Source organism: Oncorhynchus mykiss, chromosome 9 (assembly GCF_013265735.2).
Source record: "Oncorhynchus mykiss isolate Arlee chromosome 9, USDA_OmykA_1.1, whole genome shotgun sequence".
Taxonomy (NCBI): Eukaryota; Metazoa; Chordata; class Actinopteri; order Salmoniformes; family Salmonidae; genus Oncorhynchus; species Oncorhynchus mykiss.
The window spans coordinates 62,674,372-62,694,486 of record NC_048573.1 but is presented as its reverse complement, the minus strand read 5'-3'; the positions used below and the strand labels follow the sequence as shown (position 1 = coordinate 62,694,486).

The window sequence follows — 20,115 nt, the reverse complement described above, 5'->3', positions numbered from 1 at the left end:
TATCATGGTCGAATTATCGGCCATGGAGCCTCAATTGATTTTGTTAGTCGGTCTCACTCATATCACATTAAAACAACAGCTAATTTTCCTCTCTGCCCCATGTTGAACTGAGTAGAATTGCATGAAATGAGTTCTAAAATGGCTAAATCTTTTTCGCCCCATGGCAAAATGTGTAGAATTGCCAGCAAACTTGCTTTAAAAATGCAATATTTTCTCTACATCACATAGGATGGATGTGGGTTCAGATTTTTTGTGGCCCCCACCCCCATCAAAGAGTCGGCAGGTAGCCTAGTGGTTAGCGCATTGGGCCAGTAACCGAAAGGTTGCTGGATCGAATCCCCGAGCTGACAAGGTAAAAATCTGTCATTCTGCCCCTGAACAAGTCAGTTAACCCACTGTTCCCGGGTAGGCCATCATTGTAAATAAGAATGTGTTCTTAACTGACTAAAGGTTAATTAATATATATTTTTAAAATTTAAAATCAAAGTTGCCCATCCCTGACTTCTGATGTCAGAGTTCTAGTCACTTTCTAAAGAATTTCAAGAAAAACACACTTCAATAGAAACCTGACACTGTCACTGAGAACGAGATACAAATATTTTCAGCAGTATTCTGATGGTCCCTGGGACTACTTTGAAAACACCCTCTTCATTCACTATGACCACTTCAAAAGAGTAATGGAAAAGTACAGTATAACAAGCTCTGTGATTGGCTCATAGGTGATGATGACTGTGCAATGGAGTTCTGTGGAGTGAAAAGCTTGTTGTAGCTTGTTTCTGAGACTGACTGTGATTCTAGGTCTGCTGCAGACTAACACTGGGACTTTACCTCAAGCAGGGGGACCCACCATTTATCCCATTAGGGCTTATCTATAGGGCTCAACTTTATCACACACACCTATACAACTACTCAGTCTTCAATGAATACTTTATTAGTTGAATCAGCTGTGTAACTGCTTTGCCCTGCAGGGTAAAATGAGATTGCCCAACCCTTCTCTACACTGTCCTTTACCAAAACAGACCGCAAAGGCCTCTCCTTACAACCTCAGTCTACACAGGTATGCCTATAAATTATGATTATACTCATCCTGGATGATCCTGTACGGATGTACAAGGTCGCACTTCAGCCACTGCTTCATGATTGGCTATAGCCTCCACCAGTCTTTACCCAAATCGCCCTCGGTGTACATGCCTGTGTTCATAATGTACACAACAACGATTAAGATAAGTGGATTATCATACAGTAATGCTACCTGAAGTAATACATCCACTGGCGTGCAAAATACGAGACGGCACATTTTAAATACCTTAACTATTATTCTTGTCATTGAGGAGCTTATAGCCTGCACTTTATGAGATGAAATCACTTCATAGATAGCAAATGCTTTCCTGTCCTCAGCCAATTCAACCATACTACAGTGTCACATAAGTGAGATGTAGCCTATGACGTTTAAATACTTAAATTCTGTTACCCCAAACATTTCCATAAATCACATCCGGTAAAAAAAAGAAAATGGGATGAAATGAATGTAAAAGCTATCGTTGTTAGCGTTATTGGTTTCCCTGTAAAGACGATTGAAGTGCCAGTCTAACAGGCATATCAAAGACCCCGCACTTAACTTTCTCTATGTACTTCACATTGAAAAACCATTAGCCTAGCAATCCCAATGGCCAAATCCTGCTTGGGAGTCTAACATCACAGTCCCACCACAGCAGAGCCCACCCATGCCAGCAGCAGTTATTCTGGCAGAGTCCCAATTGGCACCCTATTCCCTATGTAGTGCACTACTTTTGAACGGACCCATATGGGCCGTAGTCAAAAGTAGTGCACAAAGTATCTGACTTCTCATACAGGGAAAACTTTCCTCTGGGCTCTTACACAGAAACTGAGGTCATCCTTCCTTCTCAGGAACCCCTGGGAGACTGTGCTCTCTCATTTCGACTCATTAACTTGTCTACTTAAGCTATATCGATTTTGGGGCTTGTTATATAACGGCAATACAAGCTGTGAGGAATATACGGATGACAATCAAGAGTGAGTTACTCAGACATTTTAATGCTCCAAGTGATATGAATCACCATAGCGGAGTGACCAACGGGATGGTAGAAGTATGTGTGTATTCACAAATCAACAGCCCAAGACAGCCAGGACACAGTACTCTAAGCATGTAGAATATTGGGGTACTTTCAAATGGATATGAAAGGGTTTGCACATGGGTATGCCTATACACACACACACAATGTGCCAACATACATGCAAACGCACATACACACACGTGCTTATGCCCTCGCACACAGTGCTAGATAATTCCACTTCCCATTATTCAGAGTACATCTATAAATCATGCTCCAGTGTTGGCTGATCCCCACGGGTCCAAGACCTTTTCAAACAGACTGTGTTCCTCATTATCCCAGAACAAAAAAAGACAACGAAAGAAGGAAAAAGGACAGGATGAACATTAAAGGGATGAGCACAGCTGCTTTAAATAGTCCTCTAATCCATCCATGAGGCTACAGCCAGACTCTTGCCTGAAGAGAGCCAAGCAGGCCAGGGAAGCATCATTATGTACCCCAGTACAGACAGCTTAACACCTCTGTACGTGACTAACTTACCAAACCTAGAGAACTACACCAAACTTCGAGTGAAAGCTGCACCTGGAAATAGAGGTTCAATTCCTGGGTTTCAGTCTCGCTATATACAAAACATTAAGAACACCTGCCCTTTCCATGACAAACTGATCCAGGTAAAAGCTCTGCTCCCTAATTGATGTCACCTGTTAAATCCACTTCAATCAGTGTAGATGAAGGGAAGGAGAACCTTTTAAGCCTCGAGACATGGATTGCGTACAGTGTGCCATTCAGAGTGTGAATAGGCAAGACAAAATATATAAGTGCCTTTGAATAGGATATGATCATAGGTGCCAGTTTGGTATACTCAGTGTAGATCGAAGTGTTGAATTGCTGACAGTGGCTTTTGACAATAATTATTTAAATCATAAATTCTGCTGGAAGCTGCAGGGGTTGTTTCATTAGTAAGTAGCTTTAACGCGTGGATAATATTACATCCATTGAAAACAACCTCAGAGAAGTAGTCATCAAATAGATACACAAGGGACAGGAAGACATATGGAAACCCACCAAGTGAAACCAATACCAAGGAAACAAAACAAAGAAGAAATTAGGAAAAAAAATAAGAGCAAGAAAATAAAAAAGTAAATCAGCTGATTGAAACTTCTCTCCTCCTCTTCCCATCTGCCCCACCTCTCTTCCCCTTTTTTCCATCCATCCATTCTCCCTCCCTCCAGCTGTTTGTCCTAGGTGGGGCACGTTGCCATGGGAACCCACACCTTTAGGGGCCCTGTCTGATCCTGTCCCGTAGTAACTGAGAGGGGGAGGGGTGTATATGTGAGAGACCTGTGTCCCAGAGCGAGCTCAGACTGGTCTCCTCATCTCCTTACTGTATGTAACAAGACTGCTACTGGGGCTGCTTAACAGCAGTCAGTCGGTTCAGTATTAATTTAGGGCTAAGGCCTAGCTATCGGCCTGAAAAACATTCACAAATAAAATGAAATGTTATTTTGTCATGTGCCGAATTCAACAGGTGTAGTAGACCTTAACGTGAAATGCTTACAAGCCCTTAACCAAAAATGCTGTTAAGAAAAGAGTTAAAAAAATATTTACTAAATAAACTAAAGTAAAAGTAGTAACAATAACGAGGGGAGGTGTCACAGACCTACAACAAGGTTCAAATTATGTTCAAACCCTATGGAAACACATTAAAGCGTTATCTAAGGCTCACCTCAGTACAGGTAGTGTTGAATAATGTGATGATGACTCGACTTGTAGACAGCTATAGTAGGCACTGCCAGTACCTCAGAACAGCCTGGATTGATTCAGTGAACAGGACAGGTGACCTCAACTCCCGCCACGCCAGCCAGGGCTCATGCTGCAACTGGAACAGACACAATGCCTGAGGATCGGAGTTACTGCAGAAGGGAACTAATCAAATACTACAGTATGCAGTGAGACCAAAAGCCAGAGCCATAAAGACCAAGAATGCTCAAACAGAATGGAGACATAACATGAGGAAAGAGACTTCAGTGTATAGAACTGTTGCTAGAAACAGCTCAGTTCAAACTCCTTAAAATACTCATAAAAAGTTTCATGTTTCTGTTGCAAGTCAAATGGCTTCTTTGACAAGTTTATTTAAAACCACATTGGATATAATACAAAGTGTATATTTAAAATGCTCTAAATCCTGTCTCGAATGCTTGTGCAATACAGGCCATTAAAGAGGAAACAAGAGAGAATAGCAAGAGATGAGGCTGCTTCACTTAGTGACCCCTGGTGTCTAAAACCAGACCTGTCACAGCCTGGAGAGAGACAGGATTCCTGGTCCTTTCTCTGCTGCTCTGTCTGCCAACTGAAGACAACATAAGCACAATCAAATCAAATTGTATTTGTCACATGCTTGGTAAACAACAGGTGTAGACTAACAGTGAAATCCTCATAGAGGATCTAGATACTTTTGCTATTCTCTCTGGATTAAAACCAAATTATGATAAGTAAATATTTTACGTTTTGGACCACAAAAAAAAAAGAGCAAATTTTACATTACCATGTAGTTTACCAATAAAATGGTCTGACGGAGATGTGGACATACTCAGTATACAAATCCCAAAAGAAAGAAATTCTCACTCCAATACATTTTTATAGAAAGTTAGCAAAAATAGATAAGATCTTGCTACCATGGAAAGGAAAATACCTGTCTATTTGTGGAAAAATCACCCTGATTAACTCTTTAGTTATATCACAGTTTACCTATTTGCTTATGGTTTTGCCTACACCTAGTGACCTGCTTTTTAAAATCATATGAACATAAAATATTCCATTTTATTTGGAACGGCAAGCCAGATAAAATTAAAAGGGCCTATTTATATAACGAATATGATTTCGGAAGGCAGAAATGATTAAATTATTAAAGCATTAGACCTCTCACTAAAGGCATCAGTCATACAAAAGTTATACTTAAATCCAAACTGGTTCTCTAGTAAATTGGTAGGAATGTCTCATCCTATGTTCAAGGGCCTTTTTCCCTTTATTCAGATTACACCGGCCCACTTTCGATTGTTTAAAAAGGAAATAATCTCCAAAATATCTTTTTTTTTTAAACAAGCCTTAGAAAGTTGGTTGCAATTTCAGTTTAATCCACCTGAAAAGACAGAACAAATAATACAACAGATAGTGGTTAAATTCAAATGTACTAATTGATAAAAAAAACTATTTTTCAAAGAAATGTTTAAATAAAGGTATAATTTTTGTGAATGATATCATAAATAGGACTGGTGGAGTTGTCACACATGCAGCTAACACAGACATATGGAAATGTCTGCTCCACCCAAAATTACAACCAATTAATTGCAGCATTACCACAAAAAGGGAAAAGGCAAGTAAAAAGGGGGAAAAGTAAGGAACTTATGTCGGCCCTGTATTAAAGAACATAAATGGTTAAAGGAAAGTGTGATAAATAAAAACAAACCAATTTCATTTAAGGACCAAAAACCGACAGCTGTGCCATATAAATTGCAAAATAGTTGGGAAGAGATTTGCGATGTACCCATTCCATGGCACATGGTTTATGAATTGATACGCAAAACAACGCCAGATGCAAAACTTCAAATTTACTATACAGAATTCTTGCAACTAATAGAATGTTATACACTGCTCAAAAAATAAAGGGAACACTAAAATAACACATCCTAGATCTGAATGAATGAAATATTCATATTAAATACTTTTAATAAGAAATAAATCACAAAAATTATCAATGTAAATCAAATTTATCAACCCATGGAGGTCTGGATTTGGAGTCACACTCAAAATTAAAGTGGAAAACCACACTACAGGCTGATCCAACTTTGATGTAATGTCCTTAAAACAAGTCAAAATGAGGCTCAGTAGTGTGTGGCCTCCACGTGCCTGTATGACCTCCCGCCAACTCCTGGACAGTCTGTGGTGCAACGTGGCGTTGGTGGATGGAGCGAGACATGATGTTCCAGATGTGCTCAATTGGATTCAGGTCTGGGCTGTACAGCCCTCCAAAGAAATGCCACCCCACACCATGACTGACCCACCGCCAAACCGGTCATGCTGGAGGATGTTGCAGGCAGCAGAACGTTCTCCACGGCGTCTCCAGACTGTCACATCTGTCACGTGCTCAGTGTGAACCTGCTTTCATCTGTGAAGAGCACAGGGCGCCAGTGGCGAATTTGCCAATCTTGGTGTTCTCTGGCAAATGCCAAACGTCCTGCACGGTGTTGGGCTGTAAGCACAACCCCCACCTGTGGATGTCGGGCCATCATACCACCCTCATGGAGTCCGTTTCTGACCGTTTGAGCAGACACATGCACATTTGTGGCCTGCTGGAGGTCATTTTTCAGGGCTCTGGCAGTGCTCCTCCTTGCACAAAGGCGAAGGTAGCGGTCCTGCTGCTGGGTTGTTGCCCTCCTACGGCCTCCTCCACATCTCCTGATGTACTGGCCTGTCTCCTGGTAGCGCCTCCATGCTCTGGACACAGCAAACCTTCTTGCCACATCTCGCATTGATGTGCCATCCTGGATGAGCTGCACTACCTGAGCCACTTGTGTGGGTTGTAGACTCCGTCTCATGCTACCACTAGAGTGAAAGCACCGCCAGCATTCAAAAGTGACCGAAACATCAGCCAGGAAGCATAGGAACTGAGAAGTGGTCTGTAGTCCCCACCTGCAGAACCACTCCTTTATTGGGGGTGTCTTGCTAAATGCCTATAATTTCCACCTGTTGTCTATTCCATTTGCACAACAGCATGTGAAATGTATTGTCAATCAGTGTTGCTTCCTAAGTGGACAGTTTGATTTCACAGAAGTGTGATTGACTTGAGTTACATTGTGTGTTTTAAGTGTTCCCTTTATTTTTTTGAGCAGTATATATATATATATATATGAGGGATTACAATCTTCCCAGCTCTGCAGATTCTGCTGTGAGGAGGCAGAGTCATTAGATAATTTATTTTGGTATTGTCCATATGTAGCTCGTTTTTGGTCACAGGTCCAGGAATGGCTGAAGAATTGCAACATTTGCCTAAAACTAACACTGCAGATAGCAATACTGGGTGATTTGAAACGTGTATAAATTGAAGGTAAAAGCCAAAGTGTTTATTAGTTTACTTCAATTGGGGGATCGGTGGAAGGGTTTGCTGGGAATAATAATAAAGGTATATTCTTAAAAAAGTATACATGTCAATATAGGTATGTGTATGTATATATGTGTATATGTATGCATGCGTGTATGGATATATTTATTTACCCCAAAAAGATATATTTTTAAACTGATTGTTATATACCTAATAGATACTTGTGTGGGGGGAAAAAGTGAAATGCTTACAAGTGAAGGAACAAGGCTTTGCCGTGCCATCCTCTGACAGGTACAGTTTTGTCAGCTGACTGGACAAATTAAGGGTATTCTATGGAAATCTGCCAGAAAAAGAAGAGATCAAGGCTGAGCTGTTGCTTGCAGTTGAAAACAAGCCCCCCCCCCCCAGTCCCCAGCCATCTTCTCAATCCTCCCCCTCCTATTCCAGTCCAATCCCCTCCCCATAACTAACAGGCCTTATCCTAATCTCTTTACATAACGTCAGCCAAGGAGACAGGTAGTGTCAGTCCGACCGGCCTCCCCTCCCCACAGGTCAACACACACGATGTAGACATGTCACCCAGCCTCCCCCGGTACACAGGCCAACACACACACGATGTAGACACTTCACCCAGCCTCCCCCGGTGCACAGGCCAACACACACGATGTACACACTTCACCCAGCCTCCCCCGGTGCACAGGCCAACACACACACACGATGTAGACATGTCACCCAGCCTCCCCCGGTACACAGGCCAACACACACACGATGTAGACACTTCACCCAGCCTCCCCCGGTGCACAGGCCAACACACACGATGTACACACTTCACCCAGCCTCCCCCGGTGCACAGGTCAACACACACACACGATGTAGACACTTCACCCAGCCTCCCCCTCCGCACAGGTCAACACACACACGATGTAGACACTTCACCCAGCCTCCCCCTCCCCACAGGTCAACACACACACGATGCAGACACTTCACCCAGCCTCTTCCTCCCCACAGGTCAACACACACACAATAGACACTTCACCCAGCCTCCCCTTCCCCACAGGTCAACACACACACACACAATATAGACACTTCACCCAACCTCCCCTTCCCCACAGGTCAACACACACACGATGTAGGCACTTCACCCAGCCTCCCCTTCCCCACAGGTCAACACACACACACGATGTAGACACTTCACCCAGCCTCCCCTTCCCCACAGGTCAACACACACACGATATAGACACTTCACCCAGCCTCCCCTTCCCCACAGGTCAACACACACACACGATGTAGACACTTCACCCAGCCTCCCCTTCCCCACAGGTCAACACACACACGATATAGACACTTCACCCAGCCTCCCCTTCCCCACAGGTCAACACACACACGATATAGACACTTCACCCAGCCTCCCCTTCCCCACAGGTCAACACACACACGATGTAGGCACTTCACCCAGCCTCCCCTTCCCCACAGGTCAACACACACACGATGTAGACACTTTAACCACTGTGTACATGGCTTTTCTCTTGCTCAACTTTTACAAAACAAATCCTAAAAGGCCTTCAGAAGAACAGCCTTGTCGCCTGTTATAACATGAGTGTGGGAAGAGAAGAGTGGTGCTTTGATCTATCAGGGAAAGGAGGGGGAGGAGGATCTGCTCAATAACATGTGAAGCTGAAGAGGCTGAGCAACCGGGAGGCTACTGCAGGTTAAGCTCTACTTGTGACTTCACTTTATTCTACTTTCTGTATAATATGCTTCTATAACTGGCCTTATCTATAACTAGTATTTGTGTGTGCTGTGACGTCGTCATCCTCTATCTTTGTGCTCTTTTCCATCCCTTCTGTTATTTTCTCCTCTTTCACTCCAGTCCATCATTTACATTTTTTGTGAAAGGGAGGGGCTGCTTGCTCTCAGTCACAGATAGACGGAAAAATACAGCTAATACAGACAGAAAGGGCTGCAGTGACGTGGACTTTTTTTTGGGGGGGGGGGGGGGGGGGGGGGGAGCAACCAGGTTTGGAGACAAACACTGCATTGGTTCATCTGGCTGCCTGGCTATAGTCCAATTTTCAGAAAGGCTTCAAAGGAAAAATTCAAATTCATTTCACAGTCTAGTGGCCAGACACAGCCTCACATCTCGCACCCTTTTAACACCTAACAGAAGAAAAGGGGTCTCCCTGCTCCTCTCTGATCATGTTGTACGTAACAGGGGCCCCACGTCGAGGGGGGGGGGGGGGGATAAAGGACTTGGGGGGGGTCTTATGGACTCAAGCTGCACCTCATGTAGCCTTAAGAGTTCTGTCCAAAGGGACAAGCCAAATTAAATAAAGTTACACACCGAGCTCTCCTTGCCATGCATTTATTTGACCATGGTTTGGGCTATAGTGCCTTCAAACAGACCAGCCCATCCCAGGATGTGTATTACCTTCGAGGCTCGTCGACGGTCGGGGCATTCAGCGTGCTGGCACACCACCCAGTCCTCCTCCTGAACGGGCTTCTCATCTGGAACACAGCAGAGGAAAGACCATAAGAAAAACACACCTCCACATACAGTTGAAGTCGGAAGTTTACATACACTTAGGTTGGAGTCATTAAAACTCGTTTTTCAACCAAGCCACAAATATCTTGTTAACAAACTACAGTTTTGGCAAGTCGGTTAGGACATCTACACTATGCATGACAAAAGTAATTTTTCCAACAATTGTTTATAGACAGATTATTTCACTTATAATTCACTATCACAATTCCAGTGGGTCAGAAGTTTACATACACTAAGTTGACTGTGCATTTAAACAGCTTGGAAAATTCCAGAAAATGATGTCATGGCTTTAGAAGCTTCTGATAGGCTAATTGACATCATTTGAGTCAATTGGAGGTGTACCTGTGGATGTATTTCAAGGCCTATCTTCAAACTCAGTGCCTCTATGCTTGACATCATGGGAAAATCAAAAGAAATCAGCCAAGACCTCAGAAAAAAATTGTAGATCTCCACAAGTCTGATTCATCCTTAGGAGCAATTTCCAAACACCTGAAGGTACCACGTTCATCTGTACAAACAATAGTATGAAAGTATAAACACCATGGGACCACACAGCCGTCATACCGCTCAGGAAGAAGACGTGTTCCGTCTCCTAGAGATGAACGCACTTTGGTGTGAAAAGTGCAAATCAAATCAAAGTTTATATGTCACGTGCGCCGAATACAACAGGTGTAGTAGACCTTACAGTGAAATGCTTACTTACAGGCTCAATGGTGCGAAAAAGGTGTGTTTGTGTAGGTAAGTAAAGAAATAAAACAGTAAAAAGACATGTGAAAATAACAGTAACAAAGCTATATGCACACACCTGTTAGTCAGGCTTATTGAGGTAGTATGTACATGTAGGTATCATTAAAGTGACTATGCATACATGATGAACAGAGTAGCAGCAGCGTAAAAGAGGGGTTGGGTTGGGGGCGGGGGGGCACAATGCAAATAGTCCAGGTAACCATTTGGTTAGATGTTCAGGAGACTTATGGCTTGGGGGTAAAAACTGTTGAGAAGCCTTTTTATCCTAGACTTGGCACTCCGGTACCGCTTGCCATGCGGTAGTAGAGAGAACCGTCTATGACTGGGGTGGCTGGGGTCTTTGACAATTTTTAGGGCCTTCCTCTGACACCGTCTGGTGTAGAGGTCCCAGATGGCAGGCAGCAGATGACTGGGCCGTACGCACTACCCTCTGTAGTGCCTTGCGGTCGGAGGCCGAGCAATTGCAGTTCCAGGCAGTGATGCAACCGGTCAGGATGCTCTCGATGTTGCAGCTGTAGAACCTTTTGAGGATCTCAGGACCCATGCCAAATCTTTTTAGTTCCCTGAGGGGGAATAGGCTTTGTCGTGCCCTCTTCACGACTGTCTTGGTGTGTTTGGACCAATCTAGTTTGTTGTTGATGTGGACACCAAGGAATTTGAAGCTCTCAACCTGCTCCACTACAGCCCCGTCGATGAGAATGGGAACGTGCTAGTTGCCCCTTTTCCTGTAGTCCACATTTATCTCCTTAGTCTTGGTTACGTTGTTATTCTGGCACCACCTGGCCAGGTCTCTGACCTCCTCCCTATAGGCTGTCTCGTTGTTGTCGGCGATCAGGCATACCACTGTTGTGTCGTCAGCAAACTTAATGATGGTGTTGGAGTTGTGCCTGGCCATGCAGTCGTGGATGAACAGGGAGTACAGGAGGGCACTGAGCACGCACCCCTGGAGAGCTCCAGTGTTGAGGATCAGCGTGGCAGATGTGGTGCTACCTACCCTCACCACCTGGGGGTGGCCTGTCAGGAAGTCCAGGATCCAGATGCAGAGGGAGGTGTTTAGTCCTAGGATCCTTAGCTTGGTGATGAGCTTTGAGGGTACTATGGTGTTGAACGCTGAGCTGTAGTCAATGAACAGCCTTCTCACATAGGTGTTCCTTTTGTCCAGGTGGGAAAGGGCAGTGTGGAGTGCAATAGAGATGGCATCATCTGTGGATCTGTTTGGGCAGTATGCAAATTGGAGTGGGTCTAGGGTTTCTGGGATAATGGTGTTGATGTGAGCCATTACCAGCCTTTCAAACCACTTCATGGCTACGGACGTGAGTGCTACGGGTCTGTAGTCATTTAGGCAGGTTTCCTTCGTGTTCTTGGGCACAGGGACTATGGTGACTCAAATCAGGGACATGTTGAAAATGTCAGTGAGACACCTGCCAGTTGGTCAGCACATGCCCAGAGCACACGTCCTGGTAATCCGTCTGGCCCCGCAGCCTTGTGTATGTTGACCTGTTTAAAGATCTTACTCACTTTGGCTACAGAGAGCGTGATCACAGTCGTCCGGAACAGCTGATGCTCTCATGCATGCCTCAGTGTTGCTTGCCTCGAAATCAATCCCAGAACAACAGCAAAGGACCTTGTGAAGATGGAGGAAACAGGTAAAAAGTATCTATATCCACAGTAAAACGAGTCCTATATTGACATAACCTGAAAGGCCACTCAGCAAGGAAGAAGCCACTGCTCCAAAACCGCCATAAAAAAAAGCCAGACTACAGTCTGCAACTGTACATGGGGACAAAGATGGTACTTTTTGGACAAAATGTCCTCTGGTCTGATGAAACAAAAATAGAACTGTTTGTCCATAATGACCATCATTCTTTTTGGAGAAAAAAGGGGGAGGCTTGCAAACCAAAGAACACCATCCCAACCATGAAGCATGGGGGTGGCAGCATCATGTTGTGTGGGTGATTTGCTGCAGGGGGGACTGGTGCACTTCACAAAATAGATGGCATCATGAGGACAAATGATGTGGATATATTGAAGCAACATCTCAAGACATCAGTCAGAAAGTTAAAGCTTGGTCGCAAATGGGTCTTCCAAATGGACAATGACCCCAAGCATACTTCCAATGTTGTGGCATTGGAGTGACCATCACAAAGCCCTGACGGGCGGAACGGGCAGAACTGAAAAAGCATGTGCGAGCAAGGAGGCCTACAAAACCTGACTCAGTTACACCAGCTCTGTCAGGAGGAATGGGCCAAAATTCACCCAACTTATTGTGGGAAGCTTGTGGAAGGCTACCCAAAACGTTTGACCCAAGTTAAATTTAAAAGAACAAATACTAGACTAGACTACCAAATACTAATTGAGTGTATGTAAACTTCTGACCCACTGGGAATGGTGATGAAAGAAATAAAAGCGGAAATAAATCAATCACTCTACTCTTATTCTGACATTTCACATTCTTAAAATAAAGTGGTGATCTTAACGGACCTAAGACAATTTTATTTTACCAGGATTAAATGTCTGGAATTGTGAAAAACTGAGTTTAAATGTATTTGGCTATGGTGTATGTAAACTTCCGACTACAACTGTAGGTCAAACACAGACACGCAAACTAAGTAAATGTGTCAAAACATATCGTAAACCCATCAGGCATAAGAGGGAGACGGATTGACAAGAGTGTAAGAGTTTAAATGAGAGGCTGTACTGTAATAACTTTCCAGGAACCATAGATTAGCAGACCTGTCCACAAGGATGCCCGTTTCTCCTGCGCTCTTATACTCTCCATCTTATATTATGGATACAATCAGGATCAATTACACATAGCCTTTCTAGCATATGGGTAGTTCCAGCATACATTATATGTTCAGCCTCAAAAGGCAAAAGAAAAGATTTCGGCACCTACCATCTCAGATTTTTCTGAAATAATTTCTGTAGTTAGAAACATAAGATAAGCATTCCTGTAATGTTATTTTGTTCAATTTCATTTGATCTCTGAGATAATAAGCTAATTGATTGCACCCAAACTGGCCATTTTAATTTGATTATGATTAATATAATAATACCCATCATCCAATTTGGACAACACTTCTTCAACAATGAGTAAGACACGAGGAATTCAAAAAAAAGTTGTCAATAGCTGCCCACGGACCCCCTACACCAAGCCCACCCAATAGCTGCCCACGGACCCCCTACACCAAGCCCACCCAAACAGCCATTATACAGCATCAGTGTCCTATGTTTGACAAGTAATATGAAGCTGCGGCTTGGTGTATCAAATCAAATTTCATTGGTCACATACACGTGTTAAGCGGGTGTAGGGAAATGCTTGTTTCATACTATGTAATGTATTCACTGTGAATATGGGGGAAGGTTTGTTTTTTTTGCTATTGAAGTTGCCCACTAGATCCCACAACACCTTTTCATCCATTTTGCTGGTCTCAAAATGTTTGTTAAAAATGGGTCACAACGTTTTCTTTGCAACCTTGGGTAGAACACCAATAGCTTTTGCTAATGATGAAAATAAATTGGGTGGTCATCCTCACATGTCAAGCCAGTCCTCCATGAAAGCAATTCACTTTGTCCTTCTCAAACTTCATCTGTGTCCAGGAAACGGCCTGTGTGTGTGGTTTATTCCCTTCAATAAAATGTTTGGATTAGTTAGACCATTCCTGGTGAACAAGCAAACCATTAGGCTACAGAAGTTCTAATCGTTATGGTCTAATGGTCTTCAATGGTACAAGTCCCAAACACACACACTGTATAGTTTTTTACAAAGGTGTTGGGTTGATGGTAAATGTCACCAATCACACAACACAGAGATATATTTGAATACTTTTATTGAAAAACATACCTACCATACAATGGTTTATACTTGTAATATTTTATTAGGGTTGTCACATATGATAAATGATAATTTCCCGTGGGTGGCTTTTGACAATTTATTTGGATTCCTTAAATCATTGTTAAGAAGACATTGGCTGAATTTCAGTAGTTCAATGCTTCCCTTGTATCCACCTTTGGCTATTGGGATAAAATCCATAGTGCGGTCTCAAAATGTATATGGCAAGGTAAATGAGCCCAGATAAAATGAAACTTGCAAAGCGGGAAAGACGTAGGAGGACTACCCATACCAAACTTTAAATTGTCTTTCCAGGCACTAGCATTTCGCCCCATCCTAAATTGGTTTAGACATGATTCTTCTGACCTCTGGCTGAGTATAGAGAGAAATATGGTGCCTCCTATTGCCCTGGAAGAGGTGGTCTTCAATGATATCACTTAAACAACGTAAACTACGCGTCGGTCCTATTATTTCTCACAATTTCTAATTTGGCGCAATATTTTAAAACAATACAACTGGGAATCAAAATGGCATACCCATTCTCCACTATTTCACAATTCCTTGCAATCTGGAAGGCATCCTTTTGCATCTCTTTCCCCTGTCCCCCCAAATGTGGAATCTGTACCCTTGCCAATATCATGGACAGTAATGGTGAGAACATTCCAAGATTTGAAAAGACACATTATCAGGCAACTTCTCCAATGATGGAATTGATCAATTATCCCAAAAGGACTGGTTTCTATATCACATTCCTTCATATGATGTGGGAGTGCCCTGCAGTTAAATGCTTCTGGGACAAAGTCACACAATTCATTTTGAAGTGCATGAATTTAAATATTCAGTTGTTTGCATTGTCATAATGTTGCCCTCTTTGGGTACAGCAAGCCCCATCCCCCTCTCCCTGTCTCCTACACCCAGGCTGCTGTGGTCAGAGAGAGGTCAATTCCTGGAGGAGCTAATCTCCTCATGGCCAAAGTATAGAGGCAGAGTGAATTTTCATAGAGAACAAAGGAATTTCTTCCACCTCACAGAACTTGAGGTCCGAACAACATTTATGTTCTGGAGAAAGTAGAAAATATCTGAAGAATCCAGCTATGAACTGGTCCGTTTGGTACAATTTTGTGAAACTCATGGGAAACAATACGGTCACATTACCATAACGCTGTTTATATAATAGCCTCAGATATGAGGCTTACATCTAATTGTTGTATAAGATGAATGAGTGAGGATGACACTGTTCGTGAAATTGTGTCGTGATTTTTGACTGTTTAATGAAGGAAACTCCAATTCCCTTAGGAGTTTAACTAAATCAGAGGACCACCCATGAGCACAGTTATGGTCGGGTATCCTGGGACAGGCCCTTTTCTGCTCTCCCGAATAAAACCCCCACTTTGAGAATTTCTCAACTGACCATGTTGCTCTCAATTACGAGAGGACAAAGGTTGCAGACCAGCTTACCTCGATAACGAGAGGGCCAAGGTTTGAGACCAGACTGCTGAATCATTTAACCATCCCACGTGGTTAAACTCTTAGACTACCGATACCGACAGAATAAGAACAAGTCTTTGATATTAATTACTAGTCTGCAGCTAGGAATTTGGTATCATTGAACGTGAAGACCGACAACCGCCGAAACATCTATCCATAACGACATTAATGAATGTTACTCTGAACTATCCATTCTAACCACGACAGAGAGGGCGGACAAACTCTCCAACAGAAACAAACTTTTCAACAGAGACCCCGACGACACACGGAGTAAATATATATATATTGATTGCAATTTTTCCTTAATGAGTGAGCGTTCATGTGCAAGGGATTAGCATTTCAATTGTTATAATTATCAACTGTGTGTTGTCTTCTCAGTCAACCCCCACTTCCCTTTTGTACACCAAGCCACGATGCCGGTTTAGCCCACTAGGGCACATTCCCCTATCATTTTCTTGTAACCATATTTACTTTGTTTGTTTGTGTGTGCACTTCTGTGATTGTTTAGTTAGTTAATAAATAAATGATTTAAGACAATTGATGTATGGATGACTCATAGTGAAGACTGGGTTCGTGCAGATAACCAACAATTTACGACGTTTGGAATAAGACTAACGTTAGGTAAAGAAGAATTCATTAATCAGAAGACTATTGATCAGGTATGAAAATATCTCAAAAGTAATTAGGAAAATGTAAACTTTGTAATCTGAATATTTTCCTTGGTTCCATGACTTCCTAGTTAATTACAGTTATTTGATTAATCAGTTTATCAGCGTAATAATAATCTTTGATAAAAATTAAGTCTTCAGTTAATGATAGTAAAGACACGACAGCATCTACTATGTCACTTAACGATGATAGCTCCTTGAATATCTCAGAGACTTACCACTGGCAGACAGCACTGCCGCATAAAAAGATGTTGGCTCTTAGATGGCAATCATCTCACCAGCAGCTACACTTACTATTAGAAGTTCTAACAGAATTTGACAGTGAGAATGAATACTGCTAGTCAAGGAAAAATTGAGGCTTAGACAAATATACTTGACTCTAGAAAATAATCTCAGCTAAAGCCCAAAACATGCAAACAATATATATATATAAAACATCTTATTTTCTTTCTTTGCTTTCAGACCCACAGGGAAGGTATAAATCTGTCATTCTTCCCCTGAACAAGGCAGTTAAGCCACTGTTCCAAGGCCGTCAATGAAAATAAGAATTGGTTCTTAACTGACTTGCCTAGTTAAATAAAAAATGTAAACATTTAAAAAATAAAATAAAACATTTTGTAAATGACTATTGTAGCTCGAAATGGATGCTTTTTAAATGGTTATCTACATAGGCGTACAGAGGCCCATTATCAGCAACCATCACTCGCTCCTGTGTTCCCATGGCACGTTGTGTTAGCTAATTCAAGTTTATCATTTTAAAAGGCTAAAACCCTTTTGAAATTATGTTGGCACAATTGAAAACTGTTGTGCTGATTAAAGAAGCAATAAATCTGGCCTTCTTTAGACTACTTGAGTATCTGGAGCATCAGCATTTGTGGGTTCAATTACAGGCTCAAAATGGCCAGAAACAAATACCTTTTTTTCTGAAACTCGTCAGTCTATTCTTGTCCTGAGAAATTAAGCCTATTACATGCGAAAAATGGCCAAGAAACGGAAGATCTCGTACAATGCTGTGTAGTACTCCCTTCACAGAACAGTGCCAACTGCTTCTAACCAGAATAGAAAGAGCAGTGGGAGGCCGGTGCACAACTGAGCAAGAGGACAAGTACATTAGGGTGTCTAGTTTGAAAAACAGACGCCTCACAAGTCCTCAACTGGCAGCTTCATTAAATAGTACCCGCAAAACACCAGTCTCAACGTCAACAGTGAAGAGGCGACTCTTGGATGCTGGCCTTCTTGCTTTTCTTTCAAAAACAAGGAAATGTGTAAGTGATCCCAAACTTTTGAATGGTAGTGTATATCATTTTGATTATTATTACCAGTTTGATTTGAACACCCCAAAAAATGTCCAAATTGGATGTTGGGTACTATATTTATTAGATATTATACTATAAATTGAAATGGCCAATATGAGTGGAATCAATTAGCTACATTTCTAAGAGTTCAAATTGTCTTTGATTAAAATAATGTTGCTGGAATGCTTTTCTTTTCCGTTTCTAACTACAGAAAACATTTCAGAACTATGGCGCTCTTCAGGGGAACTTTGCTTAAAACTACACCTGTCTAGTCCTACAGCAACAATGCTTTGGAAATTTCAGAGTGCACTGCAGAAACGTCAGCTTCTGGATCTCTGACTCAGCACCCTCGCTCACCTATGATGTTCATGTCTGTCCTTCGTTTATCTAGATACCTATTTATCTGTATAACATACCCTTTCTATGGGACGGTCTTATATCCTCTGTCTTCCCCTTAATCTCTCAAGCTCACACTGTCTGCTCTGACCTCCTCACTATATTTCTCCTTTTCCCTTTCTCTCTCTGCGATGAACAGGAATTCCAGAACTCAGCACTGCTGATTAAGCCAAAACATTTACAAACATGCACACACACACATGCATGCATGTATACTCACGTGATAGCAGACAATGAGTTGATGAACACTAAGAGAAACAACAGGTTCAGTTTGCACAGCCTTTTTCTTTGCTCTCTCTACAGGGAGGTGCAGCCAGGGCCTACAGTATAATTAGACATTTAAGTGATAATGCCAGAGATGCCAGTGTTTGGAGGATATATTGGCATGGGTGTAAGGCAGCCATGCCAATAGAGTTTGCAGTCTTTCCAGCTTCAGTTTGAAGTGATTGTGTTAGCTGTGTTGTTGGCTTGCACCTCTGAACAACAGTGTCCTGACGATTGAGCAAATGTTCTATTTCAGGCGAAATCGTGCCACATTAGCTCACTGTTATGGTTGTATCCAAATAGCCACTAGAAAACAGCTTAACTTCTTATGGCTGGGGGCAGTATTGAGTAGCTTGGATGAATAAGGTGCCCAGAGTTAACTGCCTGCTACTCAGGCCCAGAAGCTAAGATATGCATATTAGTAGTAGTAGATTTGGGTAGAAAACACTGAAGTTTCTAAAACTGTTTGAATGATGTCTGTGAGTATAACAGAACTTGTATGGCAGGCAAAAACCTGAGCCCAGGTGTGTCCCATTTCGCTGACGACCCTCCCAGCCCTGCCCACAGACATCCTACTAAGGAAAACAAGAGCAAACTGAAAGAATTCGGCAGACAGAGTGGTAGGGTCGTCACACAACCGAACCGATCGAACGAAAGGGCCTCAGGATCTCGTCAAGGTATTTTTGTGCATTCAAATTGCCATCGACAAAATGCAGTTGTGTTCGTTGTCCGTAGCTTATACCTGCCAATATCATAACCCCACCGCCACCATGGGGCACTCTGTTCACAACGTTGACATCAGCAAACCACTCGCCCACACGATGCCATACATGTGGTCTGCGGTTGGTGAGGCGTGTTGGACGTAATGCCAAATTCTGTAAAACAATGGTGGAAGCGGCTTATGGTAGAGAAATTAACATCACATTCTCTGGCAACAGCTATGGTGGACATTCCCGCAGTCAGCATGCCAATTGCACACTCCCTCAAAACTTGGTTTTTACTTTTGAATTACCGTTTTATATTTTTTCCCCTTGCTCAACTTTTCTTTCATTCAACGTTTTCACCTCCGATGCTTTATCTGGACAAGGTTCATCAGGACCTCCACCAGTCGAAGCTAAGTAATAACATTAATATTATGCCTTCTAATTAGAGGTCGGCCGATTAATTAGGGCTGATTTCAAGTTTTCATAACAATCGAAAATCTGTATTTTAGGACACTAATTTGGCAGCTTAAAAAAAAAATGTACACCTTTATTTAATCTTTATTTAACTAGGCAAGTCAGTTAAGATCACATTCTTATTTTCAATGATGGCCTAGGAACTGCGTTGTTCAGGGGCAGAACGACAGATTTTTACATTGTCAGCTCGGGGATTCGTTTTTGCAACCTTCCAGTTACAAGACCAACGCTCTAACCACCTGCCTCTCATTGCACTCCAAGAGGAGCCTGCCTGTTATGCGAATGCAGTAAGAAGCCAAGGTAAGTTGCAAGCTAGCATTAAACTTATCTAATAAAAAATAATCATAATCACTAGTTAACTACACATGGTTGATGATATTACTAGTTTAACTAGCGATGATATTACTAGTTTAACTAGGTTAGCAGGGAATATTAACCAGGTGAAATTGTGTCACTTCTCTTGCTTTCATTGCACGCAGAGTCTGGGTAAATGCAACAGTTTGGGCCGCCTGGCTCGTTGCAAACTAATTTGCCA

General features: G+C 42.4%; 1 protein-coding gene across 7 annotated transcripts in view; it reads right to left on the bottom strand.

The window, feature by feature from the left end:
• The window catches only part of LOC110532604 (pleckstrin homology domain-containing family G member 5), a 117,103-nt gene that overhangs the window by 62,416 nt on the left and 34,572 nt on the right, over positions 1-20,115 (bottom strand). For 3 of the 7 annotated variants that reach the window (XM_021616644.2, XM_036988626.1, XM_021616643.2), the window contains exon 2: positions 9,599-9,675. In XM_021616644.2, the coding sequence (XP_021472319.2) occupies positions 9,599-9,675 (77 nt within the window). Of the gene's footprint in view, positions 1-3,798; positions 3,952-7,421; positions 7,511-9,598; positions 9,676-20,115 lie in introns of all 7 variants that reach the window. The other 4 variants (XM_036988625.1, XM_036988628.1, XM_021616646.2 and 1 more) reach the window with 2 other exon arrangements.